The 21,185-nt window shown below is 50.1% G+C and overlaps 1 protein-coding gene across 2 annotated transcripts in view; it reads right to left on the bottom strand.

The window, feature by feature from the left end:
* SLC6A8 (solute carrier family 6 member 8) overlaps window positions 1–3,221 on the bottom strand; it is a 36,395-nt gene extending 33,174 nt beyond the window's left edge. The window contains exon 1 of one of the 2 annotated variants that reach the window (XM_083482813.1): window positions 2,885–3,221. In XM_083482813.1, the coding sequence (XP_083338939.1) occupies window positions 2,885–3,158 (274 nt within the window). In that variant the 5' untranslated portion in view covers window positions 3,159–3,221. The remainder of the gene's footprint in view (window positions 1–2,884) is intronic. The other variant, XM_083482814.1, reaches the window with a different exon arrangement.
* Between the last annotated feature and the right edge of the window lie 17,964 nt (window positions 3,222–21,185).

The raw sequence follows: 21,185 nt of genomic DNA, 5'->3' as shown, positions 1-21,185 counted from the left end.
AGTAATTTGCGCCCCCTAACCCGTGGATTTGCGCCCCCTAACCCTAACCCCCAGATGTTGCGCCCGGCCCCCCCTGCACCCCCCACGCTACGCCACTGTCTGCACTGATTTTATTTTATGTATTTTTTTACCCCACCCTTCCTCCAAAGAGCCGAGTTACCCCACTTTCCCACAGCCTTCACAATTCTGTGAGGTAGATTAGGCCAAGAAATAGTGACTAGGCCTAAAGTTACCAGGTGAGCTTCACAACTTGAGTGAGGTTTGATTCCGGGTCTGCCCTGTCCAAGCCCAGCACCATGCTGGTGCTGTACAAAGGCACACCCACCACAGTGAGCACTTGGCAGGGGGACATCTATGCAGGCCTGTCAGCTGGGCCCGGTCGTTTTACCAGGGAGCAACTGGCTTGTGTGTGTGTGTGACTTGATACATGTCACATCACCCAAGCTGTGATTTCATCACCCCATTTTCTCCCCGGCTAGCACAAGGCGTGCTTTCCCTTGCAGAATAACTTCTGACTTTCTGTTTTTGTTTCCTTGCTTTCAAAAGGCAATGAGGGGAAAAACCCCAGCCTGGGGGTGAATGAGATGGCAGTCTTGGCATCATGCCCTATAGTCACATGACACCTGATCAGGAATGGAGCAATGCTGAGGTCATGTTCCAATGGCATGGTGGGATTCAGACATCCAGGCTGGATTGATACCCACCAGCAGCAGCCCCAACACTTAATTTCTTTTCTTTCTTTTCAATTAATTTTTAAACTGATAGGCATCAGGAAAGAATGCAGGCTGGCCTGAAAATCTGCGACCTCTGGCATGTAAGCCAAGGTGTATGGGGGCTGGCTGTGGCAACCTTTAGGGTGTAGGGCTTTCATCTGAGCATGTACAGAGCATACTCTCTGGATCTTCCTGTGTTTCATGTTTTGGAAACAGGTCCTGGAGCTCAGCTAAAACGCCCTGGCAGTGCCCACCCGCCTGCCTCTTTCCCATCTCTCCCTGGCAGATTTGTCCTTCCATTGTAGTTTGACAACACTTGCTCCCTGCACCATGTTGTGCCAATTAAACACACCTGTGTGAAAACAAATTGATCCTTGCTTCCCATTGACTTCCTCCTCCACATCCATCCCCTGCTTCATCAGTTAAAAATGGACCAATCATGAGGTGGTTGGTGCTGACGGTGGCCTGATGTGTCATCCTTGACCTTAACGGTCTGGCGCTCTATTGAGATTTAATGAGTGCAAGCAGATCTGCCCAAGAGCTCTTGTCTGTTCAGGTTCTCTGCAGATTCAGGCAGCGGTCACTGCGCCCAGTACACCCTTGGCTGATGCCAGGGGACGTTTGCTTCACGTTTATGTTATTTTATTACTTACTGAGACGTGGTTTGCCTCAAGAGGACGTTTGGGCCCCACGGAAACTAAGAAACAACAGGCCCACCTGTTTTGAGAGAACATGATGAAGGCGGTGCTTAGAGCATCAGATGGCAAGGACCTGAGGGGTTCAAATCCTCACTCAGCCACAGACCTCTTTGGGTGACCTTGAGCCTGTCGCTCCCTCTCAGCCTAACATCCCTGACAGTGCTGTAGTGGAGCTAAAATGGGGCGGGGGGGGCAACCATGTGTGCCACCTCCTTGGAGAAAAGAGAAGATCTAAATGGAATAGACTGAAAAATAAAATATCTCCCCCCACCTGTGTGCTCCCTCACATACAAAGCATCAAGCTAGACATTACCTCAGTGAACATGTGTTCCCAGCCACATTTGCCAGTGGGGACAGTAGAATGGGCTGCTTAATCTCTCTTGTGTATACAAAACTCTCCCTTAAACAAACGCCGCCTCTGAGGCAGAGTCCCCCTGCAATTAACTAGGCTCAAGTCCACTTTCAAAATTTACCTGAGAGAGAAAAATTCTTTGCAATAATAACGAGGGAGGGGAGGCAGGATTTTCCACATAAATCAGCAGGCAGGGGGCGGTCAAGGTGCCCCCCTCACTTCCCTAGTTTGGTCCACAATTGTAGGCTGAAGTAGCGGGACTGTGAAGGAAGGTGAGTGACTGGATACTGGAGGCTCCTAAGGGTGACAGGGCAGGGCTTACCTGCCCCACCCAAAAATATTTTATTCAAACGGGCATCTCTGGTCAATAACCAGGACCCCCACCCTCTCAACTTCCCTCCCAGCATCTCACCTCCGGATTCTATCTGTTGCCTCCAGAATTACAACCTGGCAAGAGTCCTTATGTCAAGTGATGCCATGACTCATTTTTCGAGGGAGGGTGTTTCAGTTCTAAAATGTGAGGTCCTTCTGGAGCCGAAGATTACCCAGCACTGTGGTCACCCGGGAGCTTGATCCCAGATGCCCGAAGGTTGGCTGTGGTCATTCATTAGGAAAGAAAAGGCATTCTAGACATGCCAAGAGACATGTTCTTTACACGTGTGCCTGGACTTTTGAAACAGCGTCTGGGGCCAAAAGCAGACGTGCCCTAATTCAACCCTGCAGCCTCCTTTTTGTAGGAAAGGGGCCCTCTCTCTCTTCTCCCAATGGATCCCAAGTTATTTTTTCCCCTTTTTTGCTCTTGCCGCCGTGAGTCCGTGAATGGAACACAGCAGCCCTTTTGTTCAGGGAATAGCAAGGGGCGCCTGGAGATCCCAGACTCCGTTTCCAGGCTGGACGTGTGTCGACGCTCCCCACTGCTGGACTACCTTGGATCTCGGCTTCTGCAAAAAGCTCCCCTGTCCAGATTCCCCTGCTAGAGCTTCGCCTCTCGGAGCCCGATCCCCGCCTGCCGAGGAATTGCTCGCTCACCCCTAAGCGGCAGCACCCGCCCCCCCCTCGCCCTTCCGACGGGACCCCCCCCGTTGCACCCCGCCCCCCGGCACGTGCCCGCAGCTGCTCACCTCCCCCGTTCTTGTAGCACAGGTACGGGAAGCGCCACACGTTGCCCAGCCCCACGGCGAAGCCCACGCAGGACATGATAAAATCCATCTGCCGGGTCCAGGTCTCCCTCTCGGGGGGCGGCAGGGCCACGCTCGGCCCAGGAGGGTCCGCGGCCTCCCCTTTGCCCGCAGCGGGGACTCCCGGGCACATGGCGGCCTTTTTGTCCTGCTGCTCCACCGAGACGCTGTAGATGCCGCCGCAGCCGCTGCTGTCCGACGAAGCCCCCTTGGCCATGGCGCCGGGGGGGGACCCCGAGTCCCTGCCGCCCCCCTCCAGGCGAATCGGGCGCTGCTCCGAGGAAGGCGGGCGGCGGGCGGGCGGGCGGGGGTCTCGGCGGCGCCGGCAGAGAGGGGGGTCTCGCTGGGTCGGGGCTCGGCGGGGGGAGCGCGGGGGCGAGTCCGGGGGACTCAGAAACAATCCACGAAGCACTTGAAGGTCAACCTGAAAAACCTCATGTGTTCAGTGGAAGCGGGAAGGGAGTTGCTGGAGGGCGAAGGTCGGCGAGGGCAGCCGAGCGGGGGACTCCCCCGCAGTGCCGGCCCGGAGGCTCAGCGGGGCCGCCGGCGGAGCGGGGTCGGTCAGCCCTTCCCTTCTGCTGCGCGCCCGCCCGTCCGCCTCGGCTCCCTTCGCGCTGCTTCTGCCGCCGCCGCCGCCGCTCGCTCGCCTCCCTCGAAGGCAGCTGGAGGGAGCGCGCGTGACGTCACGCTCCGTCAGGATCCCGCCCCCGCCCCCGCCGGCTCCTCCTCCCGCCGCCTCCGCCAGGAGGGAGAGACGGGCAGCCGCTCGCTGGGTCGGTGGGTGTTGGGGGGGTCTGTCCTCCTCTGCCCAGAGGAAGTGCTGCTCCCCCCCAGCCCACCCCCGTTGCACCTGCGCGCACGGATCCCTCCGGAGTATTCGCCTCCCGCTCCGAAGGGAGAGGTTTTCGCGAGGCGACGGGCTGCGTCTGGAGGGAAAGGCAGCAGCAGCAGCCCGTCGCCTTCAGGGCGCTGACTATGCCTGCCAGGATCCATCCAGCTGTAAATGTCCCCCAAGAAATCAGCTGTGCTGCGCGGCGCTCCCCAAGACTCTTCCTGACACGCGCCCGGAGCCTGGGAGTTAAGGCTTGGTGCCTCGTCCCTTGCGGCGCCGGCCTCGCTGCCCGATGTCGCCTCCTTGAATAAAAGTGGACGTACTACTTGGTTGTTTAGCAGGCTTAGGATCGCAGCCTGTTAGTCTGTGACAGCAAACGCTGCCCTCCCGCCAGTCCCCCTTCCCCGCGCGCGGCACTTTCCCAGCTGAGCTTTAACGCAAGACTCTCTGCTCTTGGTTGTGGTTGCCTTCCCTAGCAGTTACGGATCAAACCTCTGAAGTATGCCGCCTTCTGCTCATTGTGGTAAATAATCCTGTATTGTGCGCAGGATAATTTCAAAACCTGCTCGCACCCGCCTTATGCATCTATCTTCTTCCCACCTCCCATTGGAGCTGGGGGGTGGGGAGTCGCTTCGTTGGTGATTAAATGGCAATAAGGAAATGTTAAATTTCACCACGGGCTGGATACTACTGTACTCTGTCTGAACTGTGCCCTCCAGATGTTTTGGACTACAACTCCCATCAGCCTGGGATCGGGGGTAGTTTTAGTCTAAAACAGAGAGGTCCGGCTCTTCATTCCAAGTGGGCCCCAGAAATACTTCGACAGGGTCCTAGAGCCCCACAACTCCTTCCCAAAGCACTGGGCTTTGGGAAGGCAGCACAAGGGCTGGGGGGGGGTCACCAAAAAGGGGCTACACGTGGCCCTCGGGCCACACATTGGACCACCCTGGTCTAAAATATCTGGAGATTGGCAAAGTCTTCTTTAAATGAAGTAAAAAACCCTGTTCACCTCAACACTTTGTGCGTGCCCTCCCCCCCAAATATCCCGTGCTGCAGACTCACATGTGTCAGGAGGGCTTGTAGTCACTCAGCGATACAAGGCCCTTTGCACATGAGAAGCAGCAGAGTCATGGGACACCTTAAAAGACTTTGGCTGCCGTCCTAAATAGAGTTACTGGCTGGCCCAAGGCATTTAGCTGTCTAAGGTGAAAGAAAAAAACATTTCCCCTTCTCTCCACCTCACAATCCCACATACAGAAGTCGACTAGGCTGGAAGTTGAATCTTAGAATTATACAATTGTGTAGAGTTGGAAGGGAACCCGAGGGTCATCTAGTCCAACCCGCTGCAATTCAGGAATCTCAACTGAAGCATCCATGACAGATGGCCATCCAAGCTCTGCTTAAAAACCTCCAAGGAAGGAGAGTCTAACAGCTCTTGCTGTCAGAAAGTTTTTTCTGACATTTAGTTGGAATCTCCATTCTTGTAACTTGAAGCCATTGGTTCGATTCCTAGTCTCCAGAACAGGAGAAAACAAGCTTGTTCCCTCTTCCATGTGACAGGCCTTGAGACACTTGAAGCTGGCTATCATATCTCTTCTCACTCTCCTCTTTCTCAGGTTTAACATACCAGCTCCTTCAACTATTCCTCATAAGGCTTGGTTCCCTGTCCCGTGATCATCTTGGTTGGCCTCCTCTGCACATGTTCCTGCTTGTCAACATCCCTCTTAAATTGTGGTACCCAGAACTGGACACAGTACTTCAGCAATTACAATGGATCAGTGCCCTCCACTATAAGCAATGGGAGTCAGCTTCCTTAGCAGACACAGGCTGGTTCTGATGTAGCGCACACAACTCTTGCCTTCTAACACTTTGGCAACACTCCTCAGTCAACCTGCATCGATCTCCTGAGGTAGCTGCTTCAGTCTGCTAATGAACATGTTGCTTCTCTTTGTTGGGGAGTAGCCCCCAGTGAACACAGTGAAATTAACTTCTGAGTAAACGTGTGGAGTAGAATGGGTGTGGAGTATCATTGTCCTTCTAGATGTTGCTGAACCACAATCCCTAACCATCACAGGCCACTCAGGGGCAGACTTTGGTCATCTTTGGTAGTACAGTATGGCACCCTGAACAAGGCCAAAAGCTGGTGGCCCCCCATGAATCTTCTCAAGGATGGATCTTCTCGATTTTGCACCCCTTCAGCTCAGCACCCTGTGCAGGGGAACCACCCACACCACCCAAAATCCAGCACTGGTCGTTCTTACTGGGGCTGCTGGGAGTGGTTATTCAGCAACATCTGGAGGGCCAAAGGTTCCCCACACCTGATGGAGGGAATTACGTGCTTCACAAGGTTATTGTTTTATAATATTTTATAGGCTAGAGCCTCCGTCAGATGTTCCCTTGTGGACTATGGCCCATGAATGCTTATTTCACAACAAACGTGTTAGTCTTTAGGGCGCCACAAGCCTATTTTGTTGTTTTTGTTGCAACAGGATTTTGCCTCTGGACTTTGTACTTGCCTTTTTTGTCAGTTTCACTCCACATATTTTAGACCTAAACCCAAGCTTTGAAAAAGGCTCAAGGCCTGTGGAGCCATTACTTGTCGTTTGGGCCACTAGGCTTAGGCTAACAAGCCTGAACCCCCAGAGTGCGCCATCATCATGGTTTGGAACTTTTTGACTGCTGTGAGAATGCAAACAAATGGTCTGTCCTGCCCCAGGTCTCCAGCCTTCAAGCAGCAGCTAACCAAAATATGGAGAGCAGCCAAAATGGCAAAATAAACTAAATGCATGCATTTGCTCTTTGCATTGGCAAGAAGGAGACATGATGAGACTCCTTTACTGATTTTCATGAACAACTAAAAATTGGGCATTAGTTTATATGGAAGTTCCCCTATGCCTTAATGAATGGTATGCATATATTTGACGTGAATGTTTTAGTTGTATTTGTACTGTATTGTAATGGAGGGAGGGGGACACAACATTTTGGGTCCGGGGTAAGCACCAGTGAGCCCCATTTCTCCCTCCAAGCCATACAACCCCTCCCTCCTCACCTGCTAGCTCTCCAGTGGCTCCATTATTTGCAGGGTTTCAGGACTCAGGTGACCTCTGATGGCTACATACTACCTCCAAGATCATAGAATCATAGAATTGTAGAGTTGGAAGGGACCCCAAGGGTCATCTAGTCCAACCCCCTGCAATGCAGGAATCTCAACTAAAGCATCTATGACAGATGGCCAAAAGATGAGATGCTTCTGAACAGCAGTCCCTGGGGAATGACAGTGGGAGAGGACTATTGCCCTCATGCCCTGCTTCCGGACTTCTCATAGAAAAACAGGATGATGAGCTAGAGAAGCCATTGATCTGATCCAGCACAGGACTCTCTTATACTCCTGCATTCACCTCACCAATTTCCTTCAGCAGTCATGCCTGTTCTTTCATCATGTCTTGGATCATCTGCAAGCAACCATAACTTTGCTTGGCTACCACAAAGCCCCATGATAATTCCTAAACCAGCTCCCTTGTGGTCAAGAGAATATACTATCCTTTAATGCAGAGATGGCTAAACTGTGGCCTTGCAGATGTTGCTGGACTGCAACCCCCATTGATCCAACCACGTCTGGAAGGCCACAGGTTTTCCCCACCACTTCTTTAGTACAAGGGGACCTTGGATTCTTGGAAATTAGGGAGTGCTTAACTTCTAAAATGCCAGGCGCTGGGGCTTAACCCTTCCTCAAATGACTGACCTGGATCCCTCATGCCAGCTGTGCCAAGACTGCTTGTCATAATGAATGCCCTGTGCATGCGCTCAAAGGTGCTCTGTGCTCCAAGTCCGTGTTCTGGCACTGAAAGGAGGTTCTTGGACCTGGTTCAAACTGAGTCCTGCAACAGGACTGGCCAAGACCGCCCTTTAGGGCAGGGGAAGCCAACAGGGTGCCCTCCAGACGCTCACCCACTGCAGGCAGCGTGGCAGATGACAAGGGACAGTGGGAGTTGTAGTCCAAAATGTCTGGAAGGCACTACATCTCCTGTCCCGGCTTTAGAGGTCATATTGCTGCCTCTTTTCTCTACTGCAGGCCCTGAGACCTGTTGGGTTTCATTTCCTGAAACAGGGGAAGAAAGAAATTTCTTTGGATTGGATCACAGAAGTGCTAGGATTGCCAACAGAGCAAAACAAAAAAATGACCAGGCTTTGTGGCTTCTGGGGCAGTTGCCTATTGTTATTTTAATACAAAGGCCAGAATTTTGGGCTCACAGCCCACATTTTGCAAGTAACGCTGGAAAGGTTTGGGGGCAGGGGAGTGTAACATCAGTGGCAGCATTCTCATGTAATCTTTGAATCCACAATCATATTTACTGTTTATTGTTTAGCCTTGCAACACACACACACACACACACACACACACACGCACGCACACAAGCTTGGCTGATGAACTCAGCACCCCAGAGCACTTTCAAAGGCCTAAGGGATCAGAGTGCATGGTGAGCGATAGCCACACAACACCTTAGCTGCGGAATCTTTTAGAGATTGCCTTCACACTCACATTCCCTTCTTCATCCCACACTTGGATCAAAGCATGGTATCTGCCAGCAAAAAGCTTTTACTATTAGCTGTGCCTCTGCTGGTGTCTGCCAGGCTCTGCCTGTCCCTGGGTCTGATCCAGCATCTTCTCCCTGGCCTTCCATGTACCAGAAGGTAGTAGGGAATCGAAAGCTGGCAACCTAAGTAAGAGCAGAAGAAGCCGGCAGTCAGGATTCCTGTTCTCTCTGCCTCCATTTCCTGGTGCAAAATGGAATGGCATTGTGTGCATGTGCATTTTGCCACATACACAAATTCACAATTACTGATTTGATTACTTATCTTTGATGGACTAAGAGTCTGAGTCAGTAGAAGATAACTTCCTGTGTTTCTATATTCCTGATTGGCAAATCTGTTGAATTTGTCTAATCTTTTTGTTAAGCTATCTAAATTAGAGGTCAGCACACTACCATAACCTCCAACGTTTCTCCGATTAAAATAGGGACGTCACATTCCATAATGATAATTTTACTATTTATACCCCACCCATCTGACTGGGTTGTCCCAGCCACTCTGGGTGGCTTCCAACATATATAAAAACACCATAAAACATTAAACATTAAAAAACACTTCCCTATACAGGATTGCCTTCAGACGGCTTGGGGTTTGGATAACTCCATACTGTCCAATGTTTCTCCAAGGAAAATAGGGGCATCCTAAGGAAAAGAAGGACATCTCAGGATGAAATCAGAAACCAGGACAGCTTCTCTAAATCAGGGATGTCCCTGGAAAATAGGGACACTTGGAGGGTCTACACTACATCTTGCCAGGGATGCTGTTGTTGCATCCTGCACTGCAGAACCAGCATTGAGCAAGGGGTTAAAAAGACCCAATGACCCCAAAGTTCCCTTCTAAGATTCTAATTGCCCATTCCTCTCATTTGGTGAACCTGAGAGAGGGAGATAAATCTAGCACTCCCCACCCCCAACAGCATTCATGTTTTTACAAACCTCAATCATGCACCCCTCCCATTCTAAACTAAAAAGTGTCTGATGCTTCAGGCTTTCCTTGAAGAAGTCTCTCCTGGTCACTTTGGCTGCCCTCTTCTGTACTTCATGCAATGGGAGGCCTTTGGTTTAAATAGCCCATTCAGCATTTCATTTGTTCATAACATGAGAATGCTTTTGATCATTGAGATATCTGAACGGAATTTAGTATATGTGCTCAGAACACAATTCTGTGCTTCAAGTTCAAATACTACCTCAGACCCTGTCTTTTCCCCTCAAAATGTAGGTAGAACACATTAATGCACTGTGCTATATACCAGAAAGATTCAGGCAGAAATCCTAAATGCATTTTTTAGTGTGTAAGCCCCACTGGACAAAATGAGACTTAACTTCTGTGGAAGCAGGCATAAGATTGTGCGGACATTCGGGACCAAGTTGCAAAATTTGCTGCAGCTGTTTCCAAAGGTGCCAGGAAAGATTTAGAACCCACCACAGAGTGATAAATACTCGGAAGAATGAGACATTGCACAGAAAGCAGGCGCTCAGAACCCCCCTCCCCATTTAAAGTTTGAACTACAGCCAGCTTAACGCCTTACTCGTTTTCAGAGGAGCCAGGAAATATGTAAACCATACTCTCCCTTGAGCGTGAGGTATTTCAATGAAATTTGGTATGCATGTTTATGACATAATTCTGTGAATCCTGATCCCTACCTCCAAGTGTGTGTTCAGGGGGCGAGAGGGGGGAGTGGAATGGGGAGGAAAGCTGAAAAACTTTGCTGTTCTAAATAGTATTGAGAGGTGGCTAAATCCATGCAAAGTCATCTTGATCACTGTCATTTTTGTCCGCTCATAATGTTGCACCCGTTGAAAAGGTGGGCTAAATGATGGAGTGATAGGTCTCTTGTGTGAGAACGAGACCCAGGCGTAGACGGTTCCTCTGCTCCCTTGCCTGGCACTCCTGGCCCTCTTCAGCATAAGATAATTTATGTCTCTAATCACTTTGCGTCCCCAGCATGCTGCATAAGCCACCAACCTCCTGAAATAAACAGGATTTGCTTCTTAACCCTGCCCGGGAGAGATCGCTTTAAAAAAAGAATCCAAGCTCAGGCACATGATGCCAGGGAAGGTTGCCAGCCTGGCAAGATCTGTCCCTTCCTGTCTCTTCCTAGGGTGGGGAAGCTTCTCCTTCATGGGGGGGGGGAGGTGTCTTTCCCACCTCCTCACCTCCTACCCACCGGGGAACAGGATAGACTATTCATGTACAGGCTGGGTTTAAAAAACTCCAGCACACATCGCTTGGTGGTTTGTTTGCTTTGCCTTTGGTTTCCAGAAAAACAGGGGGAAGGCTAAAGTTGTGCATCAATTTAAACAGACAGGTTTTGTGCTGGACTCTGCCCCCAGCCCCCCTGAAAAAAACCCAACTGGGCTCTGTCCCCAAATTTACAAAATAAAAATACCCTTGGCTCCTTTCTGGGCTCCACCTCCTCCCCAGAGCAGGGCCAGCCTGAGACATTTCGGCACCTGAGGTGAACCCCAAAATGAGGCACCTCTCCTTCCCACCAGGGAAGAAGGGGCGGGTGAAGCGCAACATCAGGAACAGGAGGCGGTGGAGCAAGATCAGCCTGGGGATCTGCCGCCCCTGGGGAACCTGCTGCCTGAGGCAGGAGCCTCATTTTTGCCTCATGTGTGGGCCAGCCCTGCTCCAGAAAGATCTGCCTCTGTGAATTCAATAGTTCACATCCTTTTTTATTGTTCATATCTACATCTACAATATGGGACGCGGGTGGCGCTGTGGGTTAAACCACAGAGCCTGGGACTTGCTGATCAGATGGTTGGCAGTTCGAATCCCCGCAACTTGGTGAGCTCCTGTTGCTCGGTCCCTGCTCCCGCCAACCTGGCAGTTTGAAAGCATGTCAAAGTGCAAGTAGATAAATAGGTTCCACTCCGGCGGGAAGGTAAACGGCGTTTCTGTGCGCTGCTCTGGTTCGCCAGAAGCGGCTTAGTCATGCTGGCCACATGACCTGGAAGCTGTATGCCAGCTCCCTCGGCCAATAAAGCGAGATGAGCGCCGCAACCCCAGAGTCGGTCACGACTGGACCTAATGGTCAGGGGTCCCTTTACCTTACATCTACAATATTACAAAACGTGAATTTTGGAAAGCACAATTCTATATAGATGGTGCTGTATAAACTCTTTGTCATCGATGCTGCCTTCGGGGCGGGGTCCCCACTGAAGGGGCAACACCGAAAGGTGTCATCCCTTTAGGGGCAGCACTTTGGGGGTGGAATGAGGGCCCGGGGCAGCCCCTTCGTGCCAGTGCTCCACTCCAATGAGCTTCTCTCTGCTGGAAGCCAAGCCCAAGAGGGGCTGCTGCTCCTGGCCCTGCAAATGGACTGCCACGCCACCTGTGCTGGCTGCAGCAAAACCTATGCCAAGAGCTCCCACCTGAAGGCTCATATAGGGTGAAAGAGAAGTCAGGATTGCAAACCCTGGCAGATCTTACCACCTGGAGGTGTGTTGCCTCCTGCCCTGAGCAGAGGAGAAGCCCCTTCCTCAGAGAGGATGTCATCTGTCACAGGGCTGGTGCTCAGCAGCTTCAAATCAAATCAAAAATACAGTGTTCTACCCCCTCTCCCCCCCCTCTTTCCCATACACAAACACACGCTCAGGTCATGTTTGTGGGCTTCCCTTGGGGGCCTCTAGCTGGCCACTGTGAGGGAGGGTGCTGGACTAGATGGCCATGGGTCTGATCCAGCAAGGTTCTTCTTAGGTTCTTATCTAATAATAGGATTCTTTTCTACATTTGCTTGCCTCCTCCTCCTCACCACTCCTTCTGTTCTCCCCTGCATTATCCACATTAAATTGCCAGAGAGGAACCTGCCGAGCTCCTAATGCAATCCCATAGAGGCACGCCGTGCTTCAATTGTATTGTATAAATAAATAATAATCAGGCCACTCCTTAAAAGGGAGAAGTCCAATATGACCCCATTTCTTGTCCCACTGAGACAAAAAAAAAAAAAAGGAAAACAAAAGGCTCCTGCCCTCAGGCCTTCTCCTGAAACTCTCATTGTCCCTGCCTCTTCCAGGCCCCATATCCCATCCCTTTACATTATGGGAGGAAAGTCATGGCCTTTCTGCAAATGTATGTGTGTGTGAAGACATGTGTTTTTCAGCTGACACATTCCTTGTCACCTTTCCCAGATGGAGGAAAAGTCACCAGATGGTGAGTCTCGTTTCTTCTGCTGAAAATCAAATGGGATGAGCAATTTTGCAAAAGGTGGGTGATGAGGAAAGGGGGGATTTCCGTGTTGCCCCAGAAGGTGATGAGATTTCCACTGCAGTTCACACACAAAGCCTTCTGGGGTTTGGCTTTGGCCCACAGACCATCTGGGTTTGGCATGGAAATCTGGCAATGACCCACAGACCAGCTGATTCTTATACAGAGCAGCACAGAAACACTCCAGGGCTTTTCAGTAAAGGAAATGAATGGGAGGAATTGTGGGGGTAAGAAAGGTAAAGGCAGACACTCCAACTCTGCCGTTATATATACCTCACATGACCTTGGGCATGTCACTTGATCTCTCGGGACTTTGCCACCTTGCATGAGGTTTTAATCCTGTGAGTCACTGGTGTAGTGCAATGTATTTCTGATCAAGTTGCAGCCTACAGCGTAATTTAATAAAACCTATTGCTTCCCCCCTTTGCCTCCTTGCTCTATTCTATCGTCTAAATTCTTTAAAAAAAAATAAAATATTTATTGAATTTTTTTTGGATATAAGAAAAAATAAATAATAAACATACAAACTAATAAACAATTAAAAACACACATTAATTTTCAATGACATAACTTCCATACCCTTATTTCCTCCGACCTCCTCATACTTCCCTTCTTTGTATTCCAGTTCAGTTTGTTAGTTCAGCAAATCCTTACCATTAAACTTTTACCCATTTATAATCCTTTTTTCATGTCTCCTAAAGCATTACAGCTGGAAACCACTTAGTTTCTAGCCAACATCTTTCTAACATTCATTAATTTTACAATATTTCTTTAAATAGTCTTTAAATTTCTTCCAGTCTTCTTTCACCGACTCTTCTCCCTGGTCTCGGATTCTGCCAGTCATCTCAGCCAATTCCATGTAGTCGATCACCTTCATCTGCCATTCTTCCAGAGTGGGTAGATCTTGTGTCTTCCAATACTTAGCGATTAGTATTCTTGCTGCTGTTGTAGCATACATAAAAAAAGTTCTGTCCTTCTTTTGCACCAATTGGCCGACAATGCCCAGGAGAAAGGCCTCTGGTTTCTTCAGGAAGGTAAATTTAAATAGCTTTTTCAATTCATTATATATCATTTCCCAGAAAGCCTTAATCCTAGGGCACGTCCACCAAAGGTGAAAGAATGTACCTTCAGTTTCCTTACATTTCCAACATTTATTATCGGGCAAATGATAGATTTTTGCAAGCTTGACTGGGGTCATGTACCACCTGTATATCATTTTCATAATATTCTCTCTTAAGGCATTACAGGCCGTAAACTTCATACCTGTGGTCTATCGTCTAAATTCAAAGCTTTTTTTGCAATACCTGGAAGTTGTCAAATGTTTCAGTGAGCGTCAATTCTCCTCCCCAAAAAAGGAGAACAGGGGATAAGGAGAAACATCTTTTGGAGCAATGCCCATTAATAGCAGTCTTGGTATTTCTTGTGCATCAACAGAAGCTGATAGCATTGCTTCCAGAGGAGTTCAGTTCCATTCATTCATTCATATATATTATATTTATCTACTGCCCTTCGCATGGTGCTTTACAGTATAAAAGTATTACTGGGAAGGTTGCATATTTCTTTAGACCAAATCGGTATTGAATTGCATCTTTAACTAATTCCTACTGCAGAATTTTAGTTCTGATTTTGTCCTGAGTTTCTCAGGTTCTGCCCTGCAAGTATTTCCATTGCCATCCTGTAGCAACGTGATTTGTCTTTATGATAGTCTTTAAAGTCAAGGAAGTTCTGGCTGAGAAAGCATTGCTGCCTACATGTGGAATGGACGTGGAGCCCCCTACTGTAACCAGGTGGAATTTCATGCCTGTTCCATAAATGGCCTTAGGGCTGCTCAGAACTGGAGACTTGGATGGTATCTCCAGACATCCTTTTTATAATACGTTCATGATTACTTGTTCTTATGATGGCATTTCTACAAGCCATCCTTATGTTCCTATAACAATAATCTAGGAACTTCCATCACTTTGGAACTAACCTAAGTTTTACTGCCTGTGTTTTCTGAATGCTAGTTTATGCAAAAGCACATGAACCTGATCTTTGAAGAGTTTGTAAATAAACCATTTTTAGCTTACCAAATGTGTGGTCATTTTCTACTCTAGGGGGAGTGAGAAATTTTGGAAGGGACTTAGAAGGACATATTTTAAAGGTCTAACAGCCTATATTTCCATGCTTTACTTTGCTGCATGTTTTGTGGTTTTAAATCTCTGCTGGGGTTCTCTCACCAAAAAGCACTTGCCCAAACCTGGATCCTGGCAGGAATTCTCCTTTTTATAACTAATTCTTCTTTGCCAACCAACAGACCAGCGGTGGAGCATAATCTAAAGGGGCTCTGGGTGGGCGCCTGGGGCACACCCCCGACAGAGGTGAGGCCTGTTGTGGCCAGGTGCCTCGCAAGCTGCAGCCTCCCTCCACTGCCGGGTCAGGCTTGACCTGGGAGTGGAGCTGCGGCTGGCGGCGTTGGGCCACACAAGGAAGCTGTATCTGCAGCCCCCGCACATGCCAGAGTTAGGTTCCAATGAGGGAGCCTGCTGTGGGGGGACCTGGTTGTGCCCCCTAAAGGAAATGTGCCTGGGGCCACAGCACCCACAGCACCTCCATGCTGCACCGCTGCAACAGACCACACAACAGGTCAGGTTATTTGCCTGCCTAGTTTAGTGATGGCTACACTGACTGGCAGGGGCTCTGCCGGATCTTTCCCAATACCCATTAACTGGTGATCCACCCTGAAGTGAGCTGTCCTAGTTAGCTGCTTATGACCCATTTGTACATTTGGTGGGATCATGAAATATACTTGGAGTCGAGTGTGAATTTCATGCTCTTTATTCAGCTCATAGTAGCAATGAATGAAACTTCAACCAAAAACGTCTAGCTATATATACATTATTTACACAATGGGCCCTGTGTGATTGGCTAATTCCGGGCTGCTCCTGTAGGCCAATCAGGTTGTGGATTCACCTCCTCCAGAAGCCTGATTGGCTGCTACTGCAAGCCAATCAGATCGCTGATTCACTTCCACCTGGAGCTGGATTGGGTGGCTCCTGCGGACCAATCAGACTGCTGCGTTCTGGATCCTATTGATCTAGGGTTCAGCTCAGTACACAACAGATCAACTGATAAAGCTTTTCCTGGATTCTACCACTTCAGGCTGCCAGTTTGAGGTTATGTGTTGGAATGACCCCCTTACAAAATAAAACTTCTTAGGGATAAGGAAAGGCTGAATGTTTCTCCCCCAGCTGTGTGTATGTGTGTGTGCGTAGTCCTTTTAGCATTCAAATATGCAATCCCCTACCTCAGTGGAGGTTGACCTGTGCCTCTTTACCACAAGTCCAGGGGTACATCATCATCATCATTGTTGTTGTCGTCATAAAAATAATAATAAAATTATTTATATCCCGCCCTCCCCAGTCAAAGCCGGGCTCAGAGTGGCTAACAACAATAAAAGAAACAAAACATTCTAAAATCAATTCATTCTAAAATCAGTTCAAAATCAAATTTATGGCAACCATTGGGCTAGAGTTCTGTGAGGATTACCAAAGGAGGGGGTCAGGCTGTGCCTTGGCCAAAGGCCTGGTGGAACAGCTCTGTCTTGCAGGCCCTGCAGAAAGATGTCAAGTCCCGCAGGGCCCTAGTCTCTTGTGACAGAGCGTTCCACCAGATCAGGGCCACAACTGAAAAAATATGATCATGGAATCTTGATGGTCTCCCATTCACACACACAAAAAATCCATCCATATCAGCCTTTCCCAACTTTGTGTCCCAGGTGGGGTTGGACTGCAACTTCCATCAGCACCAGCCATCATGGTTCAGGGATGGTGGGAATTGTAGTCCAATAACTTTTTGGGGCCCGAGGTTGGAAAAGGCTGCCTTAAATTGTCTGTTGCCTCAAACACAATGCTTTTCAACATACATGTGTACTGCCCACAACCATATGCTTGAGTGTGCTGTTGCCTTACTGAAGCAAACATGCCATCTAGTGTCCACGTGTTGCAAAACAGCTCATTTCTCTGCACGAATGCCAACACTGATCTTTCCCTAACTGCCCTTGGAAAGGAGGATGGTCCATAACTTGTGCCTAGAAGTTATCAGTTGCCCTCCTCTCCTAGCTTGCCCGTCCCACACTCCCTCCCCTTCTAGACCATTGTGGACATGAGAGGAGAGGCCTATCCCAGGCCAGCCCTACCATTCAGCGATGTGAGGTGGATGGAAGGGCAGCCCATTTTTAGTAACTTGAATTTATTATTGTTATTTTTTTTTTACTGTCATAGAGGTGCAGAGACACATGTGCCTGGGACTTTCTGCCTCGGGGGCCAAAATAATTTGAGTGGTTTGTTAGAATTGTGGGTGCCATTTGCCTCAGGCAGCAAAATATCTAGCAATAGACATTGGCCATGGCAAGGCAAGCGGAGCCTCTAATTAAGGCAGGTTATTTCTTTCCGTGATTTTTATCCCGCCTTTCAGCATACAAATCCTTCCAAGACAGCTCACTAGAAACATCAAACCACATTAAAATACACACACATATGCACCAGAATCCTTCCCACAAGACAGTTGGTGTGGGGAGAGAAGGGAATAGTCTAGATGGAACATGTGCAATTGATGGGTGCTGAGGAGCATTGCTTTTGCACTTTCCCTGTTGACTGTGTCAGCATCTTTTGCCATAGATCAGGAATGGGAAACCAGTGGACCTCTGGATCTCATTGTACTCCTGACTCCCAACAGCTTGTATTGCCAGGGCTCAGGGCCAAGGGGCGCTGTCGTCCATCAGTGTCTGGAAGGGCCACAGATTAAGAACAGAAGAAGAGCGCTGCTTGGGTCAGGCCAAAGGTGTACCTACTCCAGCACCTGGTTCTCAAAGGGGCCAAGCAGAGGCCTGCAGCACCTATGATCAGGACTGGGCAAGATTAACACTTGCAGTGGTGCCAATTTCAGGGGATCTGGGCTGCCTGGGCACCCACAATTTTTTTGCTGTGGGTGCCTGGCCTCTACCCCTCCCCTCCCCTGCCAGTTGCCACCTTACCTCTGCTACTCCAGCACCATGGGGGCGACTTAGACGGAGCCTGCGCCTCCACCCCGTGGGCCTGCTGCGACCAGAGGCACAGGCCCCAGCCCAGTCGTCACCGTGGCACCAGAGTGTGTGCACCCCATGACGTGCTGCCATGACATCACATGGCGTCATGATGTCACGCCACACGATGTTACAACAGTGCTGCATGTGTGCTGGGCACCCACAGTCTGGGATCCAAGTTGGCACTGCTGAACTGTGATTCAGTTCTTCTATCTGTGTCATCTATAAGAGCCTTGCTGCATCAGAATATGGGTCAATCTAGCAGCGCAGGCTCAAGACATTTTGGCACCTGAAGTGAACCACAAAGTGGTGCCTTCCTTCCTGCTGAGGAAGAAGGGGTGAGTGAACATCTACATCTGGAACAAGAGGGGTGGGGGAGATCTACATCAGGGCCAAGGGTGGGAGGAGACCAGCAGCATATCCCTAATAATAATAATAATAATAATAATAATAATAATAATAATAATACATTTATTTGTACCCCGCCCTCCCTGGCTGGAGCCGGGCTCAGAGCGACTAACATCATATAAATAACACAGTATACATAAAAACAGGCATCAATTAATTAAAATACATCTTAAAATTAATTCAGACAAATTAAAATCTGGACAAATGGCAGTTATCAAGTTAAGACTGAGAGCGGTTAAAACTTGCCAGGACCAACTGTTTTCACTGATCATATAAGGACCTGCTATTTGAAAGTCTGCAGAACTTCACATACATTATCTCAGTATTCCTCGGAGTACCCCTCTAAGTAGAGTAGCATTATTATTCCCATATTAAAAATGGATTGGGATCATAAAATACTATTTTCAAAAAACTATGTTAGGAAAAAATGTGCCAGAAATTTGCCAAGAGGTTGCTGGGGGGGGGGGGGGCGGGGGAGGCTGCCAAGGAGGCGGCAGATCCAGCCTCCGGCAAGCGCACCAAAGCTATTGCTGCCACCATGGTAGCAGCAGCGTTGGAAGCGGGCAATGCCTCCCTTGGAGGCTGGGTCTGTCACCGCACCTTGTCTCCTGGGCGGGCCGGCCCTGTCATCTGGCAAGGGATGCTCTGAACACCAGTGGCCTTGCATGTGCTTGTGGAGTGGCTTACAAGGAGGGCAACACAGGAACAGCCCTGCCTTGGTCTTTGCCCCAGAATCTGTAATAATAAGAACCACCACCAGATGCTGTTAGGAGGATGTTAGAGAGGCGAACAATCTGCCTACATGTGTCAACAAATAACTGAGCCACAGGCTTGCAGAGCTATTCACATGTAACATTTTAAGAGGGTTCAGTCTGCATACGCAGGAACTGAATGTGCAAGTCACGGAGTGTACACACACTTGGCCCTGTGTAGAGACATACTGTAGCTGTGCTCAATACAAGGTGCCACGTGAACAAGCCTGTATTCAGAGTGCTTCACGTGTATGATCTGGTCCTTTTGACAACCATCCCGCAAGGGCAATGAGAATTGTTCTATGATGTCTCTGAATTGCAGTTGGGGGTGGGGTGGGAGGGTAGCGCTGCAGCCCAGGGGGACTTAGTCGCGATCTTCAGCTCCCTCTGCCAAGAGATGCACTGCCGCCGCGCGTGGAGGCTCTGCCCGACACCCTGGACCGATCCTATGTCCTCTGATGGTCCCTCCTTCTCAGGCAGTAGCGGCTCTGGAGTGACCACTCGCGTCCCCCTCCGGCGATTTCCAGCCTCTCCGGAGAGACCACGGCGCCGGCCAGTTATTTCCTTACAAGGCCGGGCCCGGCGCTGCTTTCAGGGAGCCGGGCGAGGAGGAGGAGGGTGGAGGGAGCCGGCGCGCCAGGCGTGGAGGCGGGAGGCGGGCCGCTCTGCGTGGGCCGGGAAGGGGCTGCCGGGCTCGGGCATGGGCTGACTCCGCACGGCGCTCCCGCCTGGCTGCCAGCAGGTAGGATGGAGGGCAGCCATCCCGGCTTGGCGGAGGGCAGGGCAGGGGAAGCGGGGCTGGGGAGGGAGTGGGATTGCGCGCGCGGGAGTGGGCTGGGGGGGGGGCTGCTTGTGCGCGCGCGCGCATCCCACTCCCGCCGCCCCCGCGAGGCGCACGCAGCGCCAGTCTGGGAAGCGCGCAGGACGCGGACGCCGAAGGAATGCAAACGAGGGCGGATTGCGGCGGGAGAGGCGCGCGCGCTGCTGGTGGTTGGGGCAGCGGAGGATCGGGCGCGGGAGTGAAAGGCGGAGAGGTAGGGCAGGGCGGCGGGAAGCCGCGCAGGGCTTTCGGGGGCAGGCGGGGGAGCGCGCCCAGCCCTGTGGGTTGCCTCGCTCGCGCCCGGGCCGGCTCTGGCGGCGAGGCGGGAGCCCAGTCCGGGGTCCTGCGGGTGGGGAGGGCGCCCAAGAAGCCCCGGGCGGCGGGGCGGGTGCGCAAGGGACAGGGATCTGCCTAGGAGGGCAGAAGGAGAGCGCCAGCCAAGAAAGTTTTATGCACCTATCTAAGCTAGAAGTCTGGCTCTCGACGGGCAAATGACGGGCGGCTTAAATTTGCTGCAGGCAGTCGAGGGATATCGAATTTGTCGGGTCTGTTTTGGTCGGGTGAAGCTCCCCAAATCGTTCTTCTTTGCTGTGTCCCCAAACAGGAGGATCCACCATTTGCTGAATTGTTTGTGTGTCTGTGAATATGTCAGGTTTCACTGAGCTGTTTTTGTTGTTGCTGAGCACATGCGAGACTTGCCTGTTGTGCTTCTGTAGTAGAGCTCCTGCTCTGCTGTTTCTCTGCTTGCTGCACCAAGCTGGCTAGTCGTCCAAGCTTGTATTAGTCCACCAACAGGTTCTTTTCTGTCTCCCCACCCCTCGTCTGAACCCTTTTTATCCATCCATCAGTTTGTCCAGCCATTTTCTGGATTCTTTCAGCCCCCACACGCTCCCCTTCCCATGGCTTGCCCATGTGCTGCCTCCATAAAAATGCCTTTCCTCTTCAGCTAATGCTTCAACATTTTCAGTCTTCATCAATATTGTGTACCAACTCTCATCCCTCCATTCATATCTATGCACCACATCCAGATCCACCCTTTGCACACACTCCCCTCCCATGCCTCTATCCTTATCCATTCATGCCTATTTATATCACTTCATATCCATCTATGCAGCCTTAGGTCTGACTGCCACAAAATGAGACGGTACACATGCACGTCCACATTTCAGTTGTATGCAAACACATGTTATTTACACCACAGATTCAAGTGTACCTCCAATGTACGTACATGCAGATTTTCAAAATCTCGTGTACTGGCATACATACATGCAATCATATTCACGCAGTGTTTGGTAATGCATCTGCATCTTCCTTGCGTTGCAGTCTTCACATACAGCCCCCCCAGTGCTTTTTCCTGGGGGGCCACAGGGGTACGCATATCCCTAAACATTTTGTGAATCTAAGTTTGGCCTCATTGAGGGGCAGTATTTCAATATGAGTAGGGAAATGAGAGTATCTCCTAAACATTTTTTTTAAAGAAAAAAAGCACTGCAGCCCCCAGTTCCACACACATCATTTGGGACTTCACACACGCATTGCTAGCTCACTGTGATCGTAATATGATGCATGAT

The sequence above is a fragment of the Podarcis liolepis genome (genome assembly GCF_965112155.1).
Source record: "Podarcis liolepis genome assembly, chromosome: 17".
In the NCBI taxonomy this organism is placed as follows: Eukaryota; Metazoa; Chordata; class Lepidosauria; order Squamata; family Lacertidae; genus Podarcis; species Podarcis liolepis.
This window is presented reverse-complemented; position numbering and strand designations above follow the sequence as displayed.